This window comes from Halichoerus grypus, chromosome 8 (genome assembly GCF_964656455.1).
Source record: "Halichoerus grypus chromosome 8, mHalGry1.hap1.1, whole genome shotgun sequence".
NCBI classification, from domain to species: Eukaryota; Metazoa; Chordata; class Mammalia; order Carnivora; family Phocidae; genus Halichoerus; species Halichoerus grypus.
The window spans coordinates 20,439,833-20,463,414 of record NC_135719.1 but is presented as its reverse complement, the minus strand read 5'-3'; the positions used below and the strand labels follow the sequence as shown (position 1 = coordinate 20,463,414).

Here is a 23,582-nt window from a genome sequence, read left to right as displayed (position 1 = left end):
AATTGTTCAAACCTTTTTCATTGCTGAATTGTATTCCATTGTAGACATATGCCATAGTTTATGCAGTAAGTGTTGGCTTCAAAAATTTCAACCAAATGATTCCCAAGGACCCAGGGAAAGATAAATAAGTTTGAATACCATGAATGCTAAAAAGTTTAATATCACAGGGGCACCTAGGTGGCTCAGTCAGTTAAGTGTCTGACTCTTGATTTCGGCTCTGGTCATGATCTCAGGGTTGTGAGACTGAGCCTCTCATCAGGCTCTGCACTGGCCATGGAGCCTGTTTAAGATTCTCTCTCTTCCTCTCCCTCTGCTCCTCCCCACCCCACCACTTGTGCATACGCTCTCAAAAAAAAAAAAAAAAAAAAAAGAAAGTTTAATATGACAAAACAGTCTAATTACTTAGAAACATTAAAAAATACAGCACCAACATCTTGGCATGAAACTTAGTATAATATTAGCCATCTCTCACACAACTCTCACTGCTGCTTTTTGGATGAGTAGTTTGTGCTTTTGGTTTGGTTTTGTTTTTAATGACAGAGTTTACATTGGTCTTTCCATTCTACCTAAATAGAAATTGGTGGGAAGGTAATATATTTTGCATTCTCTTTAGATGAGAGCCCTCTATCGGCAAGAATGCAAATTTATTAAAATTCAGCAGGATATGAAGTGATATTAGCATGGATGGGGCAATTATATAAAAAAGAAAATCTCGTTCCTGTTCTTACAGTCGCACGGCCCGGGGACCGCTGTTGCGCGAGAGGAAGGCGGGACGCCCAGGTCTATCTTTTAAGCATACAACTGGATTTGATTTATTCATTTTGAGAATCTCTCTTAACAGGAGATCAAAGAAAAGAAGAGCAACAACTCTCTGAACAGAAAAGCGACCACTTTCTGGAAGGTAGGACATGCGGAGAAGTGAATCAGAGGCGATATTCGGGAGGATAGACGGCGGGGGAGGGGCCTCCGCCGGCGGCTTCTGGCAAGTGATAGAGCCACGAAGCACAAAATCGGAACTTTTAGAAGTCCGCTCCGCTGAGGGACGTCACTCTGGTGGCGAAGTGGGGGGTGGAACCCTCGCGGGACAGTGTAGTCTCAGGACCCTCGGGGTCACAGAAAGACCAGGGGTGCCTGAGTGTGGCAGAGCTCCCAGGTATCGGAGCAGGGAAGCCGGCTGCAGAGACGGAGCCCAGGCGCGGGCTCTCAGCTCGGGGTTGCCATAAACCGTGATCCGTGGCACAGTCGGGCCACTGCTCCTCCAGCAGGGACCCAACAAGCGGCAGATCCGGGGAGACTCCCCTTCCTCCCCTGGGAGGAGCGGTGTGGGAGCGCACCGCAGGGATCTGCTGGGTTTGGAGACTCCACCCAGGGTCAGGTGCCAGAGATAGAAACGCGCGGTCACAGGCCGGGTGAGCACGGAGTGTGGCCGGAGACCGGGGAGACGGGAGTGACTGACTGCTTTTCTCTGGGGGCTCACTGAGGAGCGGGACCCCGAGATCTCGGCTCCTCCGGGGCGGAGACTGGGAGGCCGCCATTTTCACTCTCCGCCTCCAAAGCTGTACGGAAAGCTTGAAGGGAACAAGAGCTCCCGAGAGCAAACCCGAGCAGATTACTTAGCCCAGACCGGGCAAGGGCGGGGCAATTCCGCCTCCGGCAAAGACTTCTGGAAACCACGGCAACAGGCCCCTCCCCCAGAAGATCAGCAAGAACAGCCAGCCAAGACCAAGTTAACCAATCAGTGAGAACGGCAGAACTCCAGCGCTAGGGGAATACTGCACATAGAATTCATGGCTTTTTTACCATGATTCTTTAGTCTTTCAAAGTTAATTTTTTTTTAACTGTCTTTTTTTTTTTTTTTAATTTTTCTTTTCCCTTTTTCAACCAACATCTTCTCAATCCCTTTTTAAAAAAAAAAACATTTTTATTTTTCATTTTTATTTTTCATTTTTAGAGTCATATTCTATCCCTTCATAGTAGTTACCCGTATTTTTGGCATATATATATATAAGTTGTTCTCTCTTTAAAATTTTTAGATAGTTTCTTCTAACAGATGAAAATATACCCTAAATCTCTATTGTATGGTTTTTTTCTACTCCCCTGCCTGATCACATTCTCTCCCTTTTTTTTTTTCTTTTTTTTTAAATCCTCTTCTTTCTTTTTTCAAACAACTTCTTATCAATTCCTTTTATAAAATTTTTTATACTTTCCATCTTTACAGTCATATTCCATCCCTTCATCATATCAACCCTTATTTTTGTACATATATAAGTTTTTCTTTCTTTAAAATTTTGGGAGGCACTTTCTTCTAACAGACCAAATACACCTAAAATCTAGTGTGTGGCACTGATCTATATACCAGCCTGATCATATTTGATCACATTCTGTTTTTTCTCTTTTTTTCTGTTTTTGTTTGTTTTTATCTTTATCTTTTTCTTTTTTTTTTTCTTTTTCTTTTTTCTCTCTTTCCCTTTCTTTTCCCACTGCTTCAGGTCTTTTCTGATTTGTTTAGAGTATATTTTCTGGGAACGTTGTTACCCTGTTAGCATTTTGTTCTCTCATTAATCTATTCTCCTCTGCACAAAATGACAAGACGGAAAAAATCACCTCAACAAAAAGAACAAGAGGTAGTACCGACTGCCAGGGACCTACTCAATACGTACATTAGTACGATGTCAGATCTAGAGTTCAGAATCATCACTTTAAAGATACTAGCTGGGCTTGAAAAAAGCATGGAAGTTATTAGAGAAACCCTTTCTGGAGAAGTAAAAGAACTACAATCTAACCAAGTAGAAATCAAAAAGGCTATTAATGAGGTGCAATCAAATATGGGGGTGCTAACTGCTAGGATAAATGAGGCAGAAGAAAGAATCAGTGAGATAGAAGACCAAATGATGGAAAATAAAGAAGCTGAGAAAAAGAGAGATAAACAACTACTGGATCACGAGGGCAGAATTCGAGAGATAAGCGATACCATAAGACGAAACAACATTAGAATAATTGGGATCCCAGAAGAAGAAGAAAGAGAGAGAGGGGCAGAAGGTATAATGGAGCAAATTATAGCAGAGAACTTCCCTAATTTGGGGAAAGAAACAGGCATCAAAATCCAGGAAGCACAGAGAACCCCTCTCAAAATCAATAAAAATAGGTCAACACCCCAACATCTAATAGTAAAACTTACGAGTCTCAGAGACAAAGAGAAAATCCTGAAAGCAGCTCAGGACAAGAGATATGTAACCTACAATGGTAGAAACATTAGATTGGCAACAGACCTATCCACAGAGACCTGGATATATTCAGAGCACTAAATGAGAAAAATATGCAGCCAAGAATACTATATCCAGCTAGGCTGTCATTGAAAATAGAAGGAGAGATAAAAAGCTTTCAGGACAAACAAAAACTAAAGGAATTTGCAAACACGAAACCAGCCCTACAACAAATATTGAAAGGGGTCCTCTAAGCAAAGAGAGAGCCTAGAAGCAACATAGACCAAAAAGGAACACAGACAATATCCAGTAACAGTCACCTTACAGGCAATACAATGGCACTAAATTCCTATCTTTCAATAGTTACCCTGAATGTAAATGGGCTAAATGCCCCAATCAAAAGACACAGGCTATCAGATTGGATTAAAAAACAAGACCCATCGATATGCTATCTGCAAGAGACTCATTTTAGACCCAAAGACACCCCCAGATTGAAAGTGAGGGGGTGGAAAACCATTTACCATGCAAATGGACACCAAAAGAAAGCTGGGGTGGCAATCCTTATATCAGACAAATTAGATTTTAAACCAAAGACTGTAATAGGAGATGAGGAAGGACACTATATCCTATTTAAAGGGTCTATCCAACAAGAAGATCTAACAATTGTAAATATCTGTGCCCCTAACATGGGAGCAGCCAATTATATAAGGCAATTGATAACAAAAGCAAAGAAACACATTGACAACAATACAATAATAGTGGGGGACTTTAACACCCCACTCACTGAAATGGACAGATCGTCTAAGCAAAAGATCAACAGGAAATAAAGACTTTAAATGACACACTGGACCAAATGGACTTCACAGACATATTCAGAACATTCCATCCCAAAGCAACAGAATACACATTCTTCTCTAGTGCCCATGGAACATTCTCCAGAATCGATCACATCCTAGGTCATAAATCAGGTCTCAAAAGATTGGGATAATTCCCTGCCTATTTTCAGACCACAATGCTTTGAAACTAGAACTCAATCACAAGAGGAAAGTCAGAAAGAACTCAAATACATGGAGGCTAAAGAGCATCCTACTAAAGAATGAATGGGTCAACCAGGAAATTAAAGAAGAATTTAAAAAATTCATGGAAACCAATGAAAATGAAAACACAACTATTCAAAATCTTTGGGATGCAGCAAAGGCAGTCCTAAGAGGAAAGTATATAGCAATACAAGCCTTTCTCAAGAAACAAGAAAGGTCTCAAGTACACAACCTAACCTTACACCTAAAGGAGCTGGAGAAAGAACAGCAAACAGAGCCTAAACCCAGCAGGAGAAGAGAAATAATCAAGATCAGAGCAGAAATCAATGAAATAGAAACCAAAAGAACAGTAGAACAGATCAACGAAACTAGGAGCTGGTTCTTTGAAAGAATTAACAAGGTTGATAAACCCCTGGCCAGACTTATCAAAAAGAGAAGAGAAATGACCCAAATCAACAAAATCATGAATGAAAGAGGAGAGATCACAACCAACACCAAAGAAATACAAACAATTATAAGAACATATTATGAGCATTTCTATGCCAGCAAATTAGATAACCTGGAAGAAATGGATGCATTCCTAGAGATGTATCAACTACCAAAACTGAACCAGGAAGAAATAGAAAACCTGAACAGACCTATAACCACTAAGGAAATTGAAGCAGTCATCAAAAATCTCCCAACACACAAAAGCCCAGGGCCAGATGGCTTCCCAGAGGAATTCTACCAAACATTTCAAGAAGAATTAATACCTATTCTTCTGAAACTGTTCCAAAAAATAGAAATGGAAGTAAAACTTCCAAACTCGTTTTATGAGGCCACCATTACCTTGATCCCCAAACCAGACAAAGACCCAATCAAAAAGGAGAATTACAGACCAATATCCCTGATGAACATGGATGCAAAAATTCTCACCAAAATACTAGCCAATAGGATCCAACAGTACCTTAAAAGGATTATTCACCACGACCAAGTGGGATTTATCCCTGGGCTGCAAGGTTGGTTAAACATCCGCAAATCAATCAACGTGATACAATACATTAACAAAAGAAAGAACAAGAATCATATGATCCTCTCAATAGATGCAGAAAAAGTATCTGACCAAGTACAGCATCCGTTCTTGATCAAAACTCTTCAGAGTATAGGGATAGAGGGTACATACCTCAATATCATAAAAGCCATCTATGAAAAACCTACAGCGAATATCATTCTCAATGGGGAAAAACTGAGAGCTTTCCCCCTAAGGTCAGGAACGCGGCAGGGATGTCCACTATCACCACTGCTATTCAACATAGTATTAGAAGTCCTAGCCACAGCAATCAGACAACAAAAAGAAAGGAAAGGCATCCGAATCGGCAAAGAAGAAGTCAAACTCTCACTCTTTGCAGATGATATGATACTTTATGTGGAAAATCCCAAAGACTCCACCCCAAAACCGCTAGAACTCATACAGATATTCAGTAAAGTGGCGGGATATAAAATCAATGCACAGAAGTCAGTGGCATTCCGATACACCAACAACAAGACAGAAGAAAGGGAAATTAAGGAGTCGATCCCATTTACAATTGCACCCAAAACCATAAGATACCTAGGAATAAATCTAACCAAAGAGGCAAAGGATCTGTACTCAGAAAACTATAAAATACTCATGAAAGAAATTGAGGAAGACACAAAGAAATGGAAAAACGTTCCCTGCTCATGGATTGGAAGAACAAATATTGTGAAGATGTCAATGCTACCTAAAGCAATCTACACATTCAATGCAATCCCCATCAAAATACCATCCACTTTCTTCAAAGAAATGGAACAAATAATCCTAAAATTTGTATGGAACCAGAAAAGACCCCGCATAGCCAGAGGAATGTTGAAAAAGAAAAGCAAAGCTGGCGGCATCACAATTCCGGACTTCCAGCTCTATTACAAAGCTGTCATCATCAAGACAGTATGGTACTGGCACAAAAACAGACATATAGATCAATGGAACAGAATAGAGAGCCCAGAAATGGACCCTCAACTCCATGGTCAACTCATCTTTGACAAAGCAGGAAAGAATGTCCAATGGAAAAAAGACAGTCTCTTCAACAAATGATGTTGGGAAAATTGGACAGCCACATGCAGAAGAATGAAACTGGACCGTTTCCTTACACCACACACAAAAATAGACTCAAAATGGTTGAAAGACCTAAATGTGAGACAGGAGTCCATCCAAATCCTAAAGGAGAACACAGGCAGCAACTTCTTCGACCTCAGCCGCAACAACTTCTTCCTAGAAACATCGCCAAAGGCAAGGGAAGCAAGGGCAAAAATGAACTATTGGGACTTCATCAATATTAAAAGCTTTTGCACAGCAAAAGAAACAGTCAGCAAAACCAAAAGACAACCGACAGAATGGGAGAAGATATTTGCAAATGACATATCAGATAAAAGGCTAGTATCCAAAATCTATAAAGAACTTATCAGACTCAACACCCAAAGAGTAAATAATCCAATCAAGAAATGAGCAGAAGACAGGAACAGACCTTTTTCAAAAGAAGACATCCAAATGGCCAACAGACACATGAAAACGTGCTCAACATCGCTCGGCATCAGGGAAATCCAAGTCAAAACCTCAATGAGATACCACCTCACACCAGTCAGAATGGCTAAAATTAATAAGTCAGGAAACGACAGATGTTGGCAGGGATGCGGAGAAAGGGGCACCCTCCTACACTGTTGGTGGGAATGCAAGCTGGTGCAGCCACTCTGGAAAGCAGTATGGAGGTTCCTCAAAAAGTTGAAAATAGAGCTACCATATGATCCAGCAATTGCACTACCGGGTATTTACCCCAAAGATACAAATGTAGGGATCCGAAGGGGTACGTGCACCCCGATGTTTATAGCAGCAATGTCCACAATAGCCAAACTGTGGAAAGAGCCAAGATGTCCATCGACAGATGAATGGATAAAGAAGAGGTGGTATATATATACAATGGAATATTATGCAGCCATCAAAAGGAATGAGATCTTGCCATTTGCAATGATGTGGATGGAACTGGAGGGTGTTATGCTGAGTGAAATAAGTCAATCAGGGAAAGACACATATCATATGACCTCACTGATATGAGGACTCAGGAAACAAACTGAGGGTTGCTGGAGTGGGGGGTGGGGTGGGAGGGATGGGGTGACTGGGTGATAGACACTGGGGAGGGTATGTGCTCTGGTAAGCGCTGTGAATTGTACAAAACTGTTGAATCTCAGATCTGTACCTCTGAAACAAATAATGCAATATATGTTAAGGAAAAAAAGAAGAAGAAGATAGCAGGAGGGGAAGAATGAAGGGGGGGAAATCGGAGGGGTAGACGAACTATGAAAGATGATGGACTCTGAAAAACAAACTGAGGGTTCTAGAGGGGAGGGGGGTGGGAGGATGGGTTAGCCTGGTGATGGGTATTGAGGAGGGCACGTTCTGCATGGAGCACTGGGTGTTATGCACAAACAATGAATCATGGAACACTACATCTAAAACTAATGATGTAGGGGCGCCTGGGTGGCTCAGATGGTTAAGGGTCTGCCTTCGGCTCAGGTCATGATCCCAGGGTCCTGGGATCGAGTCCCGCATCAGGCTCCCTGCTAGGCGGGGAGCCTGCTTCTCCCTCTGCCTCTGCCTCTCTCTCTCTGACTCTCATGAATAAATAAATAAAACATTTAAAAAAAATAAAAATAAAAATAAATAAATAAAACTAATGATGTAATGTATGGGGATTAACATAACAAAAAAAAAATCTTCAAAAAAAAATAAATAAACGCATGGTGTCAGCCACAAAAAAAAAAAAAAGAAAGGGAATTGTAAGTACAGCTTTTGCTGTATATAATATACTATTTTGTATTTTTGGATTATTCTTTAATAATACTTTAGATAATTATAATAATACTGAAGATAGTAATACTTTAGAATTAATTACTTTAGAAAAGTATGCATTAATTTTGAAAACTCCTTTTTTAAGCAAAATAAAATAAGTCCTAATAAAAAAAAAAAAAAAGAAAATCTCCCCAACTCACCAAGGATCTTAAGAGCAAAAACACTGATGAGAGTAAACATTTCCCTTTTGCATATGCTAAGTGTGATCTTGTACAAATACCACCTCCCATGGTGGCTCATCTGAAGGCTCTCACCATGAAGTACACACAGGAAGGCAAATTATCAGCCATGTAAACAATCACTGGGTATTTAAACTTCAGTACAAGGAGACATAAACCCACATCCAGAAAAGCTAAATGAGTAAAACGCTGGCTGAGAAGAGCACTTCTACAGTCTTGGAAAAATACTCAAGAGTATGTCAGTATAGCAAACAATACATGTGATACATATGTACCGCATCTAGGTTCCTGAGAATCAGAACACTCTGGATGACAGCATTCATAAACACAAAAATCTGCAAGACAAAGGAAGTAGCAAAATGAGCAAAGGAGATGGGATGGCTAGACAGACCCCAAAGCAGAGCCTGGATACAGTGACAGAATCCAAACAACCCATATGGCAACGAGAGGACAAAATTAAGATGTCTGTTCAGAAAAATTCAGGTCTACCAAATGGCTGAGTCTATGCATATTAAATTTGCACACAACTTTTCTAGAGGCTATTGATCATACAATCAAGGGCTACCTATTTAGTTCCCCCCCCAGTACTCCCCCCAAGATTATTCTCTGTAAGTGATTACCCCAGAATAGTGATATGCAAAACAGAAGTCATGCGTGCATGTGTGTGCATGTACATATATCATGTACATATATACCCTATTCAATCACGTGTTGGTATAAAGCAGTGGTCAGCAAAGTCCAACCCACCACCTGTTTTTTTAGATAAGGTTTACGCTTTGAAACACAACCCTACCTATTCATTTACATATTGTCTACAGCTGATCTCACAATACGGTATCAGGGCTGAGAAGTTGCAACAGAGGGCTGTGGGCCACAAACCTAGACGTTATTTATTATCTGGCCCTTCGTGGAGAAAGTATAATCAACCTTTCTTTTCATGCTCAGTAATATTTGTCCACTGACCTTCCACACATTGTTTTCATGCTTGTTACCAGTAGGTAGTTTAAAAGAAAAACGGTCCCCTTTACATTTGCTTAGTACTTTATAATTTACAAATACACACATGCTCCTATTAAGGGGCTCAGTGCTGTCATCCATATCACCAATTTACAGATAAGGAAGCCAAAGTGAAGAGGATAATTGGTTGCTGAAGAGAAACTAAAAAGTTAGGCCTTTACTTGGGTGTCCTGGGTTCTCCACTCTTCACTGTGCCCAACTGTGCCCCGATCCAGGAGAATCCAAAATGAAAACACCCAGCTCTGTGCAGGGGTAGACAAGACTCAGGAATCAGAAAGACCTGATTTCGAATCCCACTTGTTCTACTTCCTAGCTTTGTGTCCTTGCAAAAATTTACTTAAAATTTAAGACATGGGAACATTTCCAAAAGGGCCAAAAAAGACACTTAGCTTGTTCAATATCGCTCGGCATCAGGGAAATCCAAATCAAAACCTCAATGAGATACCACCTCACACCAGTCAGAATGGCTCAAATTAACAAGTCAGGAAATGACAGATGTTGGTGGGGATGCGGAGAAAGGGGAACCCTCCTACACTGTTGGTGGGAATGCAAGCTGGTGCAGCCACTCTGGAAAACAGTATGGAGGTTCCTCAAAAAGTTGAAAATAGAGCTACCATATGATCCAGCAATTGCACTGCTGGGTATTTACCCCAAAGATACAAAAGTAGGGACCCGAAAGGCTACGTGCACCCCGATGTTTATAGCAGCAATGTCCACAATAGCCAAACTGTGGAAAGAGCCAAGATGTCCATCAACAGATGAATGGATAAAGAAGATGTGGTATATATATACAATGGAATATTATGCAGCCATCAAAAGGAATAAGACCTTGCCATTTGCAATGACGTGGATGGAACTGGAGGGTATTATGCTGAGCGAAATAAGTCAAACAGAGAAAGACATGTATCATATGACCTCACTGATATGAGGAATTCTTAATCTCAGGAAACAAACTGAGGGTTGCTGGAGTGGGGGGTGGGGTGGGAGGGATGGGGTGACTGGGTGATGGACACTGGGGAGGGTATGTGTTCTGGTAAGCGCTGTGAATTGTGCAAGACTGTTGAATCTCAGATCTGTACCTCTGAAACAAATAATGCAACATATGTTAAGAAAGAAAAAAAGAAGAAGAAGAATGTAGCAGGAGGGGAAGAATGAAGGGGGGGAAATCGGAGGGGGAGAAGAACCATGAGAGACGATGGACTCTGAAAAACAAACTGAGGGTTCTAGAGGGGAGGGGGTTGGGAGGATGGGTTAGCCTGGTGATGGGTATTGAGGAGGGCACGTTCTGCATGGAGCACTGGGTGTTATGCACAAACAATGAATCATGGAACACTATATCTAAAACTAATGATGTAATGTATGGGGATTAACATAACAATAAAAAAATTTAAAACTAAAAAAAAAAAAAAAGACACTTAGCTTACAGATTGTTAGGAGAAAAATTCATTCATTCAAAGGATATCTCTGGGCCAGACACTGTACTAGGCTACTTGTATGCAGATGAAGCAAAACCGATGTGGTCCCATGAGATAGGACTCATATATTATATATAGCAGAGTTCCCTATATATAACCTCTCAGAAAGTGGTCCTGGTGTTGCTTTTCTATTAGTATTGCTGTATTACTAGTATGATTATTATTAAGGCAGGTGATGTGTTTAGGAAGAATGGAGGAAAAAACTCAATGAAGGTGGTCAATCACCCAAGTCCCTCCCTTCGTTCCAACCATCTCTTCCCCTCTGACACTTTTATCATGACAGAGATAGAGGGCTGGCTAATAAAGTCTCAGGATTGCGCGACCTCACCTCCCACACATGGCTCATTGGCCTATGCATGCTTCCTCCAAGGCTCTTCTCCAAAGCAAAGCTTCCACTTACTGCTATTCACAGTGTCTACATGAGGTTTTACAAGCACCACCTATATACCACTGACCCCTGCCTGTGAGCAACACCAGTATTGAGCCCACGGGGCTCCTTCGTATCCCACTCTTTGGTACCCCATGTAGTCCTCACGGTCTCACAGGACTGCCCGACAGAACAGGAAAGCCCACATGACTCAGCCTCCGACGTAACTCTCCCATCCCCGACCACTGCCCCCTCACACCACCGCCCTGCTATTCCTGAAGCACACCAGGCACTCTCCTGCCTCCCCGGAGCGTGTACGCTTACTGTTCTCTCCTCTAGAGATGCTCTTTCTCCAGACACCACACATCTATCTGACTTCCTCGCCTCCTCGAGGTCTCTGGGTAAATGTGACCAACCCAGAAGAAGTCTTTCCAGACCACTCTGTTCAAAAATATAACCCCCCCCCCCCCCCGCCCAAGCACTCCCAATCACCTTCTTTGCTTTGGTTTTCCTCCATTACACCTAGCCCTCTCTGAACATATCTGTAGCTGGCCCCTGTTGGGATCAGGATGAGATCTCCATGAGGAAGTGGATTTTTGTCTGTTTTGTTGACTGCTGTGTTCCTGGTGCGTAGAGCAGCATCCACACATAGTAGGCCCTCAACAGAGGAGAAAGGAGGGAGGGAAGAAGGAAAAAGAGACCAACCCCATGAAAGACCCTGGAATGTGGCTGGCATGCCTGGCTCACGGACTCCGTGATGGTGAGTAACGATTTTGGAGATAAATCACGAACAGTAAAGAACACATAATTGAAGGGTAGAGAAACTAATGTACCTGTTGAGTTGTGCCACCTCTAGGCTATTTCCTCTGTACTGGTTTGTCACTGTCTTTCTCTGTGGTCACTAAACTGAAGCTCTGCGGTTGCCTAGTAGTGTTTCTGGAAACATCCCGATAAGGTACTTCCCTAAACCACTCAACTCATCTACATAAGATAGCACCAAAGCTGGTTATTTAAAACCCCAACTGCCAAATGAAATGTCAGGAAATCCCCAGTGGGGGATTACATGGATGATGAGGTGGTGGGGGGCAATAATCCCTCCATTCAGGATTATTAGGTGCTGAGCATGATAATAAGGCCATTCAACCACTATAATTATCCTCGCCTTTAAAAGAGCACACAGCAGACACACAGAAATAACTATCTTCCTTTGAGGGGAGTCGGGGTGGCTCAGTCAGTTGAGGGCCCAGCTCTTGATTTCGGCTCAGGTCGTGATCTCAGGATGGTGGGATCGAGCCCTGCATCAGGGTTCTGTACTGAGCAGGGAGTCTCCTGGAGATTCTCTCTCTCTCTCGACCCCTCCCCTTACTTGATTATGCTCTCTCTCAAATAAATAAATCTTGAAAAAAAAAAAAAATCTCCCTTTGATTACCAACTTTTTTAGATCACCAGCTCCGACTTGTCACATTTCCAAACTCCTGATGTACACAGAGTTTTGTGCACAGGCTTTGGATACAGATAGTCCTAGATTTAGATCCCGGCTCTTACATTTATTAGCTTGACGACCTTAGGTAAGCCATTAAAACTTCTGGGCCCTCATTTTGTTCTGGGAAATGTAATGATTAAAAACAACTATAATAACTCTAATAAATACAACCATAATCGTAGCAGGGAGTCCATGTTAGGTGCTTATGCCTGCCACATATTTCTGGGCCTGACTGAAAGTGATAATTACATAATCAAATAATGTGTCAATCAAAAAAAAGGGCGAGGTCATGCAAGAAAGCCTGGGTGAAAGTTTGGACTTGCCCTTGAGCCCTATGAAGGGAAGAGAGAGCCCATCCCACAGGACTTTAAGAATCTTGGCTTCATGGCCTAGGCAGGTTAGCATGTGGGTATGGACATCGTCGGCCCAAGCAAACAATGTGTGAGTATGTCAAGTTCTCACTTGGAGTTCAATCCCTATTGTGAGATGGATGGCATACCAGACACCATTCAGTGTAGAACTTATCCATTAGCCTTGTGTTCACAAAACAATCTCCTGATTCTATGTGATTTCTCATGTAGGCCAACTTCAGGGAGTCAATACACCCAACGAATTCTCCCAAGTATTTCCAGGCCCTGATATAATTATTGCTCGCTCCTAATAAAGTTGATGCTGATTATGATTCGACTTCCCAAATAACTTGACAATAATGGCACAGCTGTTTATGCCAAAATAAATATTAGAGTCTATATAGTATTTCATTTTCATTGCAAGTTGAGTCACAGTTTGTCATTTATAGCTTAGTAATCATGGGTATTGGTTATCATGAGTTGGTCCTCTGAGCCAGATGGTCACTGGACAGTTAATAAGGTCTTGGAGGCTGGTGATCTTCTTAGGGTCATACTCAGTGACACCTTTGCCGACTACCCATTTGCCTTCCCTCCTCTACCCCCCTACCTGTTCCAAACCTTTTCTCCCTCTACAGATTTCTACAGAAAGCTAAGTAAGGTTAGGATTCAATGACAGCAAAAGTGGGACGTTCGGTAAACAAAAGGAGGGTGATGATATTGATTGTATAGTTGGGAAAACCCGGACAGGGAAGGAGAATTTCAGCTGGGCCTTGAAGGATGAGAGGATTTCCGTAAGAGAAGAAGGGAGAAGACAGGTGTGAGGCAGATCGATGAAGATTACAGAAACCATGAGAAGCAAGGAAAGGGAAACAGTCTAACATGATTCACAGGTGTTTCACTGAGGCCACCAGATGAATAACGGTGATGTTGCTGAGAAACAAGTCTATCTGTGAGGGCACTTGGGAGAGACAAAATTCTGTCAAAACAAGTTGAGATCAGGTTTCTGTGGACTATCCAGTATGGTATGAATCCGGGGCCCAAGAGAAAGTCTGGAGAATCCTATTCTCACAAATGTATCCTTTATTCTAAACCTACTTTCTTCTGTTTTGGTTTTAGGGTTGGTTGAAGCACCTGCATTGAGACCATTCCAGGTTCCGTGTGGCCTCTATGTTCTCACATCCCTTGTTCCTCTTCCCTCTTAATTTTCTTCCTTGCTTTCTCATTCCTTTTCCCCATTACTGTAAGCCCGCACCTCACTTCATTGCTGACCCTGGCAGGACTGGGAAAAAACTGGAAGACATTCAGACAACTCCATTATTTGAGGTCTTATCCTACTGCTGCAGGCTCAGCCTTGAAGTTGCCCTTGGACATAAAACATGTGAGACAAACATCAGTGGGTAATCCGACCACAGATGTCCCTTTCTTTACCCCTCCCCGCTCTGAAAATCTACAAACAAAATCAGCTACACCGAAGATACTCAGCAAATATCTGATTGTCCTTGTGGTACACCAGGCTTGTCACATGCCAACCCTTTCTTCCCTCATTGCTTCTCCCATCCCATGAAAGTGATAATAGCCTGTCCACTATTCATTAGGAAAGAAAAAAAGATGACCCATATCCTAGATACAGAGTCACCAACCCTAAAACTCACATGACATAGATTCACCAGGACTCCATCTTCATTGAAAAAAAGGCAGAGAAGAACACATTCAGATTTAAAGCTAGTATCGGACTTGGGCTGAAAAGTCTACACCTGTCTTAATCTCCCTGTTTTCAGTTAATATACAGAAAGAAATTGCATTTACAGTATGTTTCTTTCCAAAAAAAAACCCAAACAAATAAACAAAAAAGTCTGATTTTAATGAAATCATAAACTGAAGAGAACTCACAATAAAGACACTAACAAAAACTATACTAACCTGAATGCACACATTACTATCATTGATTTCCTCATACACAAATAGTGATTGAGTACATGCTATGTGTCAGGCACACGGCAAGGCCCTAAGAAAACAAAGACAAATTAGACATGACTCCCCTAGACCTACCCATAGACCAAATTATAAAGCCTAGTGCGGAAGATAAGCAAGGGAGTGGCTAACTTCTATGCCATGTAATAAACTCTAGATCCTCAGGTAGTGGGAGAAGCCTACCCAATATGGTGGAAGGGAGTTTAAAAGGCTTAAAAGGTACAGCAGTGGATTTGACCACATGTGATCCTATAGGTCTGATTAGCAGCAGCCCAGTCCCTCCAACCTCTGCAAACAGGCAACCAAGCAGATACATGGCACTCAAGTGGCCATGGGAGGATCAGTCTGTTTCTACCTTGTACATCCTAGGACATGAAAAGAGAAGCAAAGGATTCGTATTTGAGAAGGAAGTTTAGGGACACCTAGCTGGCTCAGTCGATGAATCACGCAATTCTTAATCTCAGGGTAGTGAGTTTGAGCCCCAGTTCAGTGCAGAGATTACTTAAAAATAAAATCTTAAAAAAAGGGGCGCCTGGGTGGCTCAGTCGTTAAGCGTCTGCCTTCGGCTTAGGTCATGATCCCAGGGTCCTGGGATCGAGCCCCGCATCGGGCTCCTTGCTCAGTGGGAAGCCTGCTTCTCCCCCTCCCACTCCTCCTGCTTGTGTTCCCTCTCTCGCTGTGTCTCTCTCTGTCAAATAAATAAATAAAAAATCTTTAAAAAAAAAAAAATCTTAAAAAAAGAAGTTTTCTTTTAAATGGGTGAGTTAAAAATGAAAATTACTTGTATTTATATATATAAATATATTTATATATACAATATATGACACCCCAATATATGGCAGGTTTTGGTTCTGAAAGTAAAACCAAAAATCCCAGATGAATACCCAGGTTTGTATGCAATTATAACAGTAACCTGGAATCCCCTCAAAAAATTTAACTTCTTCCCTCAAAACTACAACCTACTTTAGTGTCATTGTGGGGAATTAAAAAAAAAAAAAAAAAAACTGATTAAACCAATCACCACGATTTAGTAATCTGGGGGCTGACTTTATATTAAATTCATTCTAGAAATGCAAGATTTGTCTCATAATTGTATTTGACTCTTTTATCTTACCGAAATACTAAAGCTTTGTAAAATCAACGAATCCATAAGAATTTGCATCCTTCAGTTCCTTTTTGTTTTTTCAGAAAATGCAAGTGAGGCTGTCCACGGGCAAATGTGCACGTGTGCAAAAGCACACAGAAATGCACACACATACACGTGACATAGGAGCAAGTTCAAACTCTCCAACAGTCAAAGGGAGACACACATTCATACATTTCTTAGGAATATTCACGTGCATTTTTGTCTACTGTAGGATTGAGTAGTGGAGACACAAACACACACACTTAAAGCAAAATGTTCGAGGAAAAGTTATGCTTTTAATTTCTTTGCCAGGGAGATGGAAAAAGGAAAACTCATCCAATAGGGCTTTTAATGTCTTCAAGTATCCCAGAGAGGTTATTTGTAATGGTTTTAAAATGCATAGAGGTCAACCCTAAAACGAATGGGAACAGTGGGTGCAATCAATATTACCTGAATTTAAATTCTTATAAATGACATTCTCTCCGTCCAAGCTAACCACAAAAAATAACTCCTAACCAAATTTTCCAAGGGCAATGAGTACACTTAGAAAAGAGAAAAACAGAAAAAGGAACAGGAAAGTGCCGAGCCCTGGTCTCACCTCTGGCTCTTCCAGTGCATCCTCTTCAACGGGAGTTTTCTGGAGCGGATCCAAGATGCCATTGCTGGAAGGCCTCCTGTCCTCGGCGGGAGAAGCATAGGCCTCCTCCGAGTCTGTTTCCACTCCGTGGAGGTGGCCTGCTTCTTCCTGGCTCCAATCCAATTCGTCTTCAGACTGTTTCAAGGAGTTACTGCTGCTCTTGGGAAAGATCCCTGCCGTCGACAGGCTGCTGGGCACCGAGGTGTAGGATGACTGGGGCCCAGAGTAAGGCCGCCCCTCCGGGGCCAAGGCCTCTGCCTCCAGGAGGTCAGGGACAGAGAGGCTGAGGCGGCGGTCCAGGGAACGCCTTGCTCGTAAGTCTAGGGGCTTGTTGGAGTTCTTTTTCACCCTCTTCTTGCTCAGGTTGATTAACAAAGGCCTGGTCCGCTGTTTCAAAGAGCCCCAGACAGACGGTTTATCCATATCCATGACTGCATGAAGACCCAGCAAGTCACTCCATGAGAGAGCACCTCTCTACAGGAAACAATTCTGTGGCTCCTAGAAAACACAATATAAGGAGAGAGAACATAAATGAGCCTTCTCGGCAGTATCCAAGTACATTAAAGTGTAAAATATGACCGGAAAGTCTCACACTCTCCACTAAGTGACCAAACATTTGATTGGTAATGTCTACAAATATTTTTTTAAAAGCATTTTTAAGAAACTGAATTTTTCAGTTTTTTATCAGAGTAGTTACAGAAAAATTCTAGTAATGAATGGAACTATGAGGTTGATGTGAAAAGAGTGTTTCATAAGAAGACTGCTTTCTCTGACTTAGTTCACTCAACATCATGTCCTCCCTCCTGGTTCAGCCATGTTGTTGCAAATGGCAGGATTTCCTCCTATTTATATGGCTAACTCATATTCCATTGTTTATATGCCTCACATTTTTTAATCCATTCACCCCTCAATAACCACTTAGACTGTTTCCTTATTTTGGCTACTGTGAATAATGCTGTAGTGAACAAGGGAGTGAGGAAATGCTGGTTTCATTTTGGGAGGATATATATACCCAGAACCATATGATACTTCTAGTTTTAGTTTTTTGAGGAACCTCCATATTGTTCTCCATGTGTCTGTGTCAGTTTACCTTCCTACCAATACTGCACAAGGCCTCTCTTTCTTCCACATCCTCACCAAAACTTGTGATCTCTTGTTGGGTTTTGTTTTTTTTTTTTATGTTGTTAGTCACCATACATTGCATCATTAGTTTTTGATGTAGTGTTCCATGATTCATTGTTTGCGTATAACACCCAGTGCTCAATAATAGCCATGTATAGTTGAAGTTTGCTCAGAGAGTAGATCTTCCACACATACACACAAATAGTAACTATGTGAGGTGATGGATATGTTAATTAACTTGATTGTGGTACTCATTTCATAATGCATATATAATTAAATCATCATGTTGTATAACCTAAATATACATACATATACATATAAATATACATACATACATATACATACACACACACACACATAATTTCTACACATACAATATTTGTTTCCTGAATTAAACTTGGGGGAAAAAAGACTACTTTCTTATGTCCTATCCAGGGAACGCAGAGCCAAAAATTACTACCACAATAACAGCATCTTTAATCAGTATTATCAAATAACTGGTGCCTTTTAATATGTGAACCAGGGTAGGCAAACAGTTTCTGTATAAGACCAGTTAGTAAATATTTTAAACTTTACAGGCCACATAGTGTGTCACAATTATCAATTCTGCTGTTTTGGCACCAAAGGAGACATGGACAACACCTAAATCAGTGTGGCTGTGTTCCAATAAAACTTTATTTACAAAAGTGGAGCAGACTGTAGTTGGACAATCCCTGCTTTAAACTTACCATCTTCTTTTCCAGCATAACAGGTGCATTTTGAAGGACAAACGCATACTCATGTTGACAAAAATTCCACCTGGTATCTTAAAACTTTATAGTAAAATAAGGTTGACTAAAGAGAAAATCATTTATAGAAGTGAGAGATCTGTTCTTGTTCCAATGTACCAAGTCAGAAAAATTGACAAAACTATAAGGGAAATCTCAAGAAATGCAAGCTTCAGAGCCTTAGCTTGAGAATGTATGATTAAAAGTGTTTCCCCACAAACAGTCCCCATGAATGACAGGAATGCTTCACATATGTAATTATACAGAGTGGTAAATGCTATGCAGGAAAGTGGGTAATTTGACATATTACAGATTGGACTCATTAAGGATCAAATCAAAGTCAAATCTGGATGCAAAAGAATTAAATTGACCACTTTCTTTCATCATCCACAAAAATAAACTCAAAATGGATTAAAGACCTGAATGTGAGACCTGAAACCATAAAAACCCTAGAAGACAACACAGGCAGTAATCTTTTTGACATTGGACAGAGCAATATTTTTCTAGCCATGTCACCTGAGGCAAGGGAAATAAAAGCAAAAAGAAACTATTGGGACTATATCAAAATAAAAATCTTCTGCACAGTGAAGGAAACAATCAACAAAACTAAAAGGCAACCTGCTGAATGGGAGAAGATATTTGAAAATGACATATCTGATAAAGGGTTAGTATCCAAAATATATAAAGAACTTATATAACTCATCACCCAGAAAACAAATAATCCAATTAAAAATGGGCAAAAGACATGAACAGATATTTCTCCAAAGATACCCAGATGGCCAACAGACACATGAAAAGATGCTCAACATCACTCATCATCAGGGAAATGAAAATCAAAACTACAATGATGTATCACCTCACACCTGTCAGAATGGCTAAAATGAAAACACAAGAAACAAGTATTGGCAAAGATGTGGAGAAAAAGGAACCCTCATGCACTATTGGTGCATCATCAGGAGATGAACGGCTAAAGATACACACACACACACACACACACACACACACACACACACACACACACACAGTAATATTATTCAGCCATAAAGAAGGAAATCTTGCCATTTGGAACAATATGGGTAGAGCTAGAGAGTACAATGCTAAGTGAAATAATTTAGAAAAAGACAAATACCCTAAGATCTCATTTATATGTGTAATTTAAGAAACAAATGATCAAAGGAAAGAGAGAAAGAGAGAGAGAGAGAAACCAAGAGAACAAACTGATGAGAGAAACCAAGAGAACAAACTGATGGTTACCAGAGGGGAGGTGTGTGGGTAGATGGGGGAAATAGGGGATAGGGATTAAAGAGTACACTTATCATAATGAAAACTAATAAAATTTTTTAAAAAGAAAATTATCTAAAGGTCTTAGGGGTTTAATCCAAAAAAAAAAAAAATCAAATTTGGAGAAATAAACCATATTCTAGGTGTCAAGTAGCTCATAAGAGATCCTTCCAATATGAAAAAGAACAGTAGGGTCAGGTAATTCTGATATGGCCTGTACTTACATTACCATGTTTGGCTGAGGATAAAATAGGCCAAGAGCCACAAGAAAACACATTTTCTAAAATCAAGGACTCCAAGCATTTGTACTAAATGTTTCTAAAATCAAGGACTCCAAGCCCTATCTTACTCTAGGACAGGATATTTAGTCATTGGGAAGTCAGTGCATTTTGAAGAGCAGCACTATGAAAGTCTACAGCTTTTGCTGGATCACTGGATGACCACCAGTCGAGGCAATAGCTTCTTCCAGGATGAAATGCATTTCTTCAGAAGGTAATGCAGAGATGAAGAGCTTGGGTTCCAGAGACTGATTTCATGATTTGGAATTTTGCTTTGCCACATTTTACTTAGATGTACTACTAGGGGCAAGTCATTGTAGTAAGCCTCAATTTCCTCACCTATTCAATGGAGATTATAATATCTAGTGTGCAAACCAAATGAGACAAGGTGTAAGGCACAGTGTCAAATGCAGAGAAAGTATTCAGTCAAGAAAAGCTATTTTTTATCATTACTGATACTGTTGTCATAATTTCCAATTTTGATATCTTAATTTATTCAAGAGCTCTGTATCTCATTATTATTTACATTTTACGGAACTGAACCATAACTACTTCATTGGCCTCTTGTGAGGACTGAATGAATTAGTCTATATAAAGTGTTTAGAACAGTTCTTGGCACAGAGTAAATATTTAAGACAATGTTAGCTAGTTTTTAAATTGTTATTTCACTTATTTCACACTGAGTTATTCCAGATTTGAAAATATTTACCACTTTTTCCTGCTTTGTAAAATCTAAACATAAACTTGTATTTCACATTAGCAAGACACAAATACATTATTTAATTCACATCTCATGGCTTAACTTGCAAATATGTTAAAAAGGATTGCTTCTATATTCATTTAGAAATATTTTAGTCAACTAGCATTTAATGGAGTGTTACATAAATGTTTATTAGATCTAGTTGGTTGATGGCTCAATTCTTCTATCCTCTTGATTTTCTTTCTACTAGTATTACCTAGAGAGAAATGCTGGGTCTCTCAATTATAACTGTGAATTTGTATATTTCTCCTTTAGTTCTGTCAGGTTTTGTTTCTGTATTTTGAACTTTTGTTATTTGTATACATGTTTATAATTGTTATATCTTCTTGCTGTTTAAATCCAATCTGACAGACTCTTTTAGTTGGTTTGTTTAGACCATTTACATTTAACTTAATAATTGATGTTTGTATTATATGAAGGTTTCTCAATGTATTTGTTTCCACTGTTTTTTATTCTTCTGTTTCCGTTCCTTGTTTTTCCTTCCTTCCTTTGCTTTTTTTAGTGTTCATTTTAATTCATCAATTGTGATTGTCTATATTTCTTTTTATAAAATTCCTATCAGACAAGGTTTTACTTTGATTTCAGTCATGAACCATATTTTAAATAATTCAAGAAGAGAAGAACGGCCTATTATACTTACCATTTCCTCTGTTCTTAATATTCCAAATTTCTCATATCAGTTCCCATCAGTCTAAGAAATTTTCTTAACTAGTTATTTTATAGCAAGTCTGTTGACTACAAATTCTCTTGGTTTTACCTGATATGAGAAGATCTTCATTTCACATTTGAGGATATTATCATTGAATCCTGGACTCTGCACTTTTATTTCAGCACTTTAAAAATGGTAAGACATTTCCTCTGGCCTCCATGATTTCCGCTGAGAAATCTGTCATTTGAATCACTGTCTCCTATAGATAAGGTGTCACTTTTTCTCTGACTGCTTTCAAGATTTTGTCCTCAGTTTTAAACAGTTATGATATGCCTGGGTGTGTATCCTTTGGGTTTATCTTGTTTGGGGTAGCTTAGCTTCTTGAATCTATAAGGTTATATCTTTTGTCAAACTTGGGAATTTTGCAGCCATTATTTCTTGGAATACTCCTTAGCCACACTCTTTCTCTTTTCCTTCTGGGACTCCAATAATATAAACATTATATCTTTTGTTAATTGTCTAACAGTCCGAGGGTCTCTGTTCAATATTTTTCAATCATTCTCCTCTCCATTGTTCACACTGTATAATTTTTATTGATTTACTTTCAGGTTTACTGATTCTTTCCTCTGTTATCTCCATTTTGTTACTGACTTTATATAGTAAGGAATGTGGGGGTGGGTAAGAGGGAGCAAGGTGGAGAGACTATTGTACTTTTCAGTCCTAAAATTTCCATTTGGTTCTACTTCATATCTCCTATTTCTTTACAGATACATTTCAATTTACCTTTTATTTCAGAACTCATCATTATTCACTGGAGCATTTTTATAACAGCTGCTTTAAAGTTATATTTTCATTGTCATCCATTGTCTTTTCCCACGTGATTTGAGAATTTTATAGTTCTTTATATTCCAACATGGATTATATCCTAGACATTCTGAATATTCTTTTTTTTTAAAAGATTTTATTTATTTATTTATTTGAGAGAGAGAATGAGATAGAGAGAGAGAGCATGAGAGGGGGGAGGGTCAGAGGGAGAAGCAGACTCCCTGCTGAGCAGAGAGCCCAATGTGGGACTCGATCCCGGGACTCCAGGATCATGACCTGAGCCAAAGGCAGTCACTTAACCAACTGAGCCACCCAGGCACCCCAACATTCTGAATATTCTTATAAAATCTTGTGCCTTATTTAAATCTATGAAGAATGTTAATATTATTGTTTTGCCAGGCATTTGATTTGATTACCTTCTCACCACAAATTCCAACCCACATTCTGTGAGCCAATGTCAGTGTTGTTTTCAAAAGCTAGGAAGGGCCATTCAAATCTGCCCTGCGTGCACACCATGTAGAAGTTACTGAGACTTGCATGGAATTCTATTCATTAACTACATTCTCAAAGTAGATGGTATACTAATCATGATCAGACGCATGAATGTGCAGGTTGTAGTGAGTTCAGAAATTCACAAACTTTATGGAATCATTTCCTGAGCTCCTCCTCTCAGATGTCTCCCCTGATACTCTCTAGTACCCTGGAATGCCCCTTTTCAATCCTCTAATCAGAAACAACCCACTTCTGTGATGCCACCAGAGTAGGGGGAGGACTGAGACATATTAAAACAAGCAAAATAAACAAATAAAAGGAAAAGGAAAAAAAGCAACGATTTAGCCCTGCCCTCAAAATTACAGCTTCACAAAATAGGAAGGACATCCCCCTCACTCATTGCTTTGGCTCCTGCTGTTTCCCACTGTCAGCTGCTTCTGTGGCTACTGTCTTTGCCACAAGATTGCCAGGGCATGACAAAATAGAGAAAAGGGAGACAAAAAGATGGGGGATTTCTCCCTTCTCTCTGAACTTTAGGGCTTCTCTTTTCTATTCCTTGAGCCAGAACTAGGTGTCTCTTGGCTCTTTCTCTGTCTGCTTCCAATACTGACTCTTAGATTTTGTTTTTGTTGTTTAAATTTTAAGTAGGCTCCACGCCCAACATG

At 40.1% G+C, this 23,582-nt stretch overlaps 1 protein-coding gene across 3 annotated transcripts in view; it reads right to left on the bottom strand.

The window, feature by feature from the left end:
* Positions 1 to 23,582, bottom strand: part of MCTP2 (multiple C2 and transmembrane domain containing 2) — a 245,634-nt gene that overhangs the window by 174,123 nt on the left and 47,929 nt on the right. For all 3 annotated transcript variants that reach the window (XM_036065570.2, XM_036065572.2, XM_078078936.1), the window contains exon 2: positions 16,705 to 17,241. In XM_036065570.2, the coding sequence (XP_035921463.1) occupies positions 16,705 to 17,172 (468 nt within the window). In that variant the 5' untranslated portion in view covers positions 17,173 to 17,241. The remainder of the gene's footprint in view (positions 1 to 16,704; positions 17,242 to 23,582) is intronic.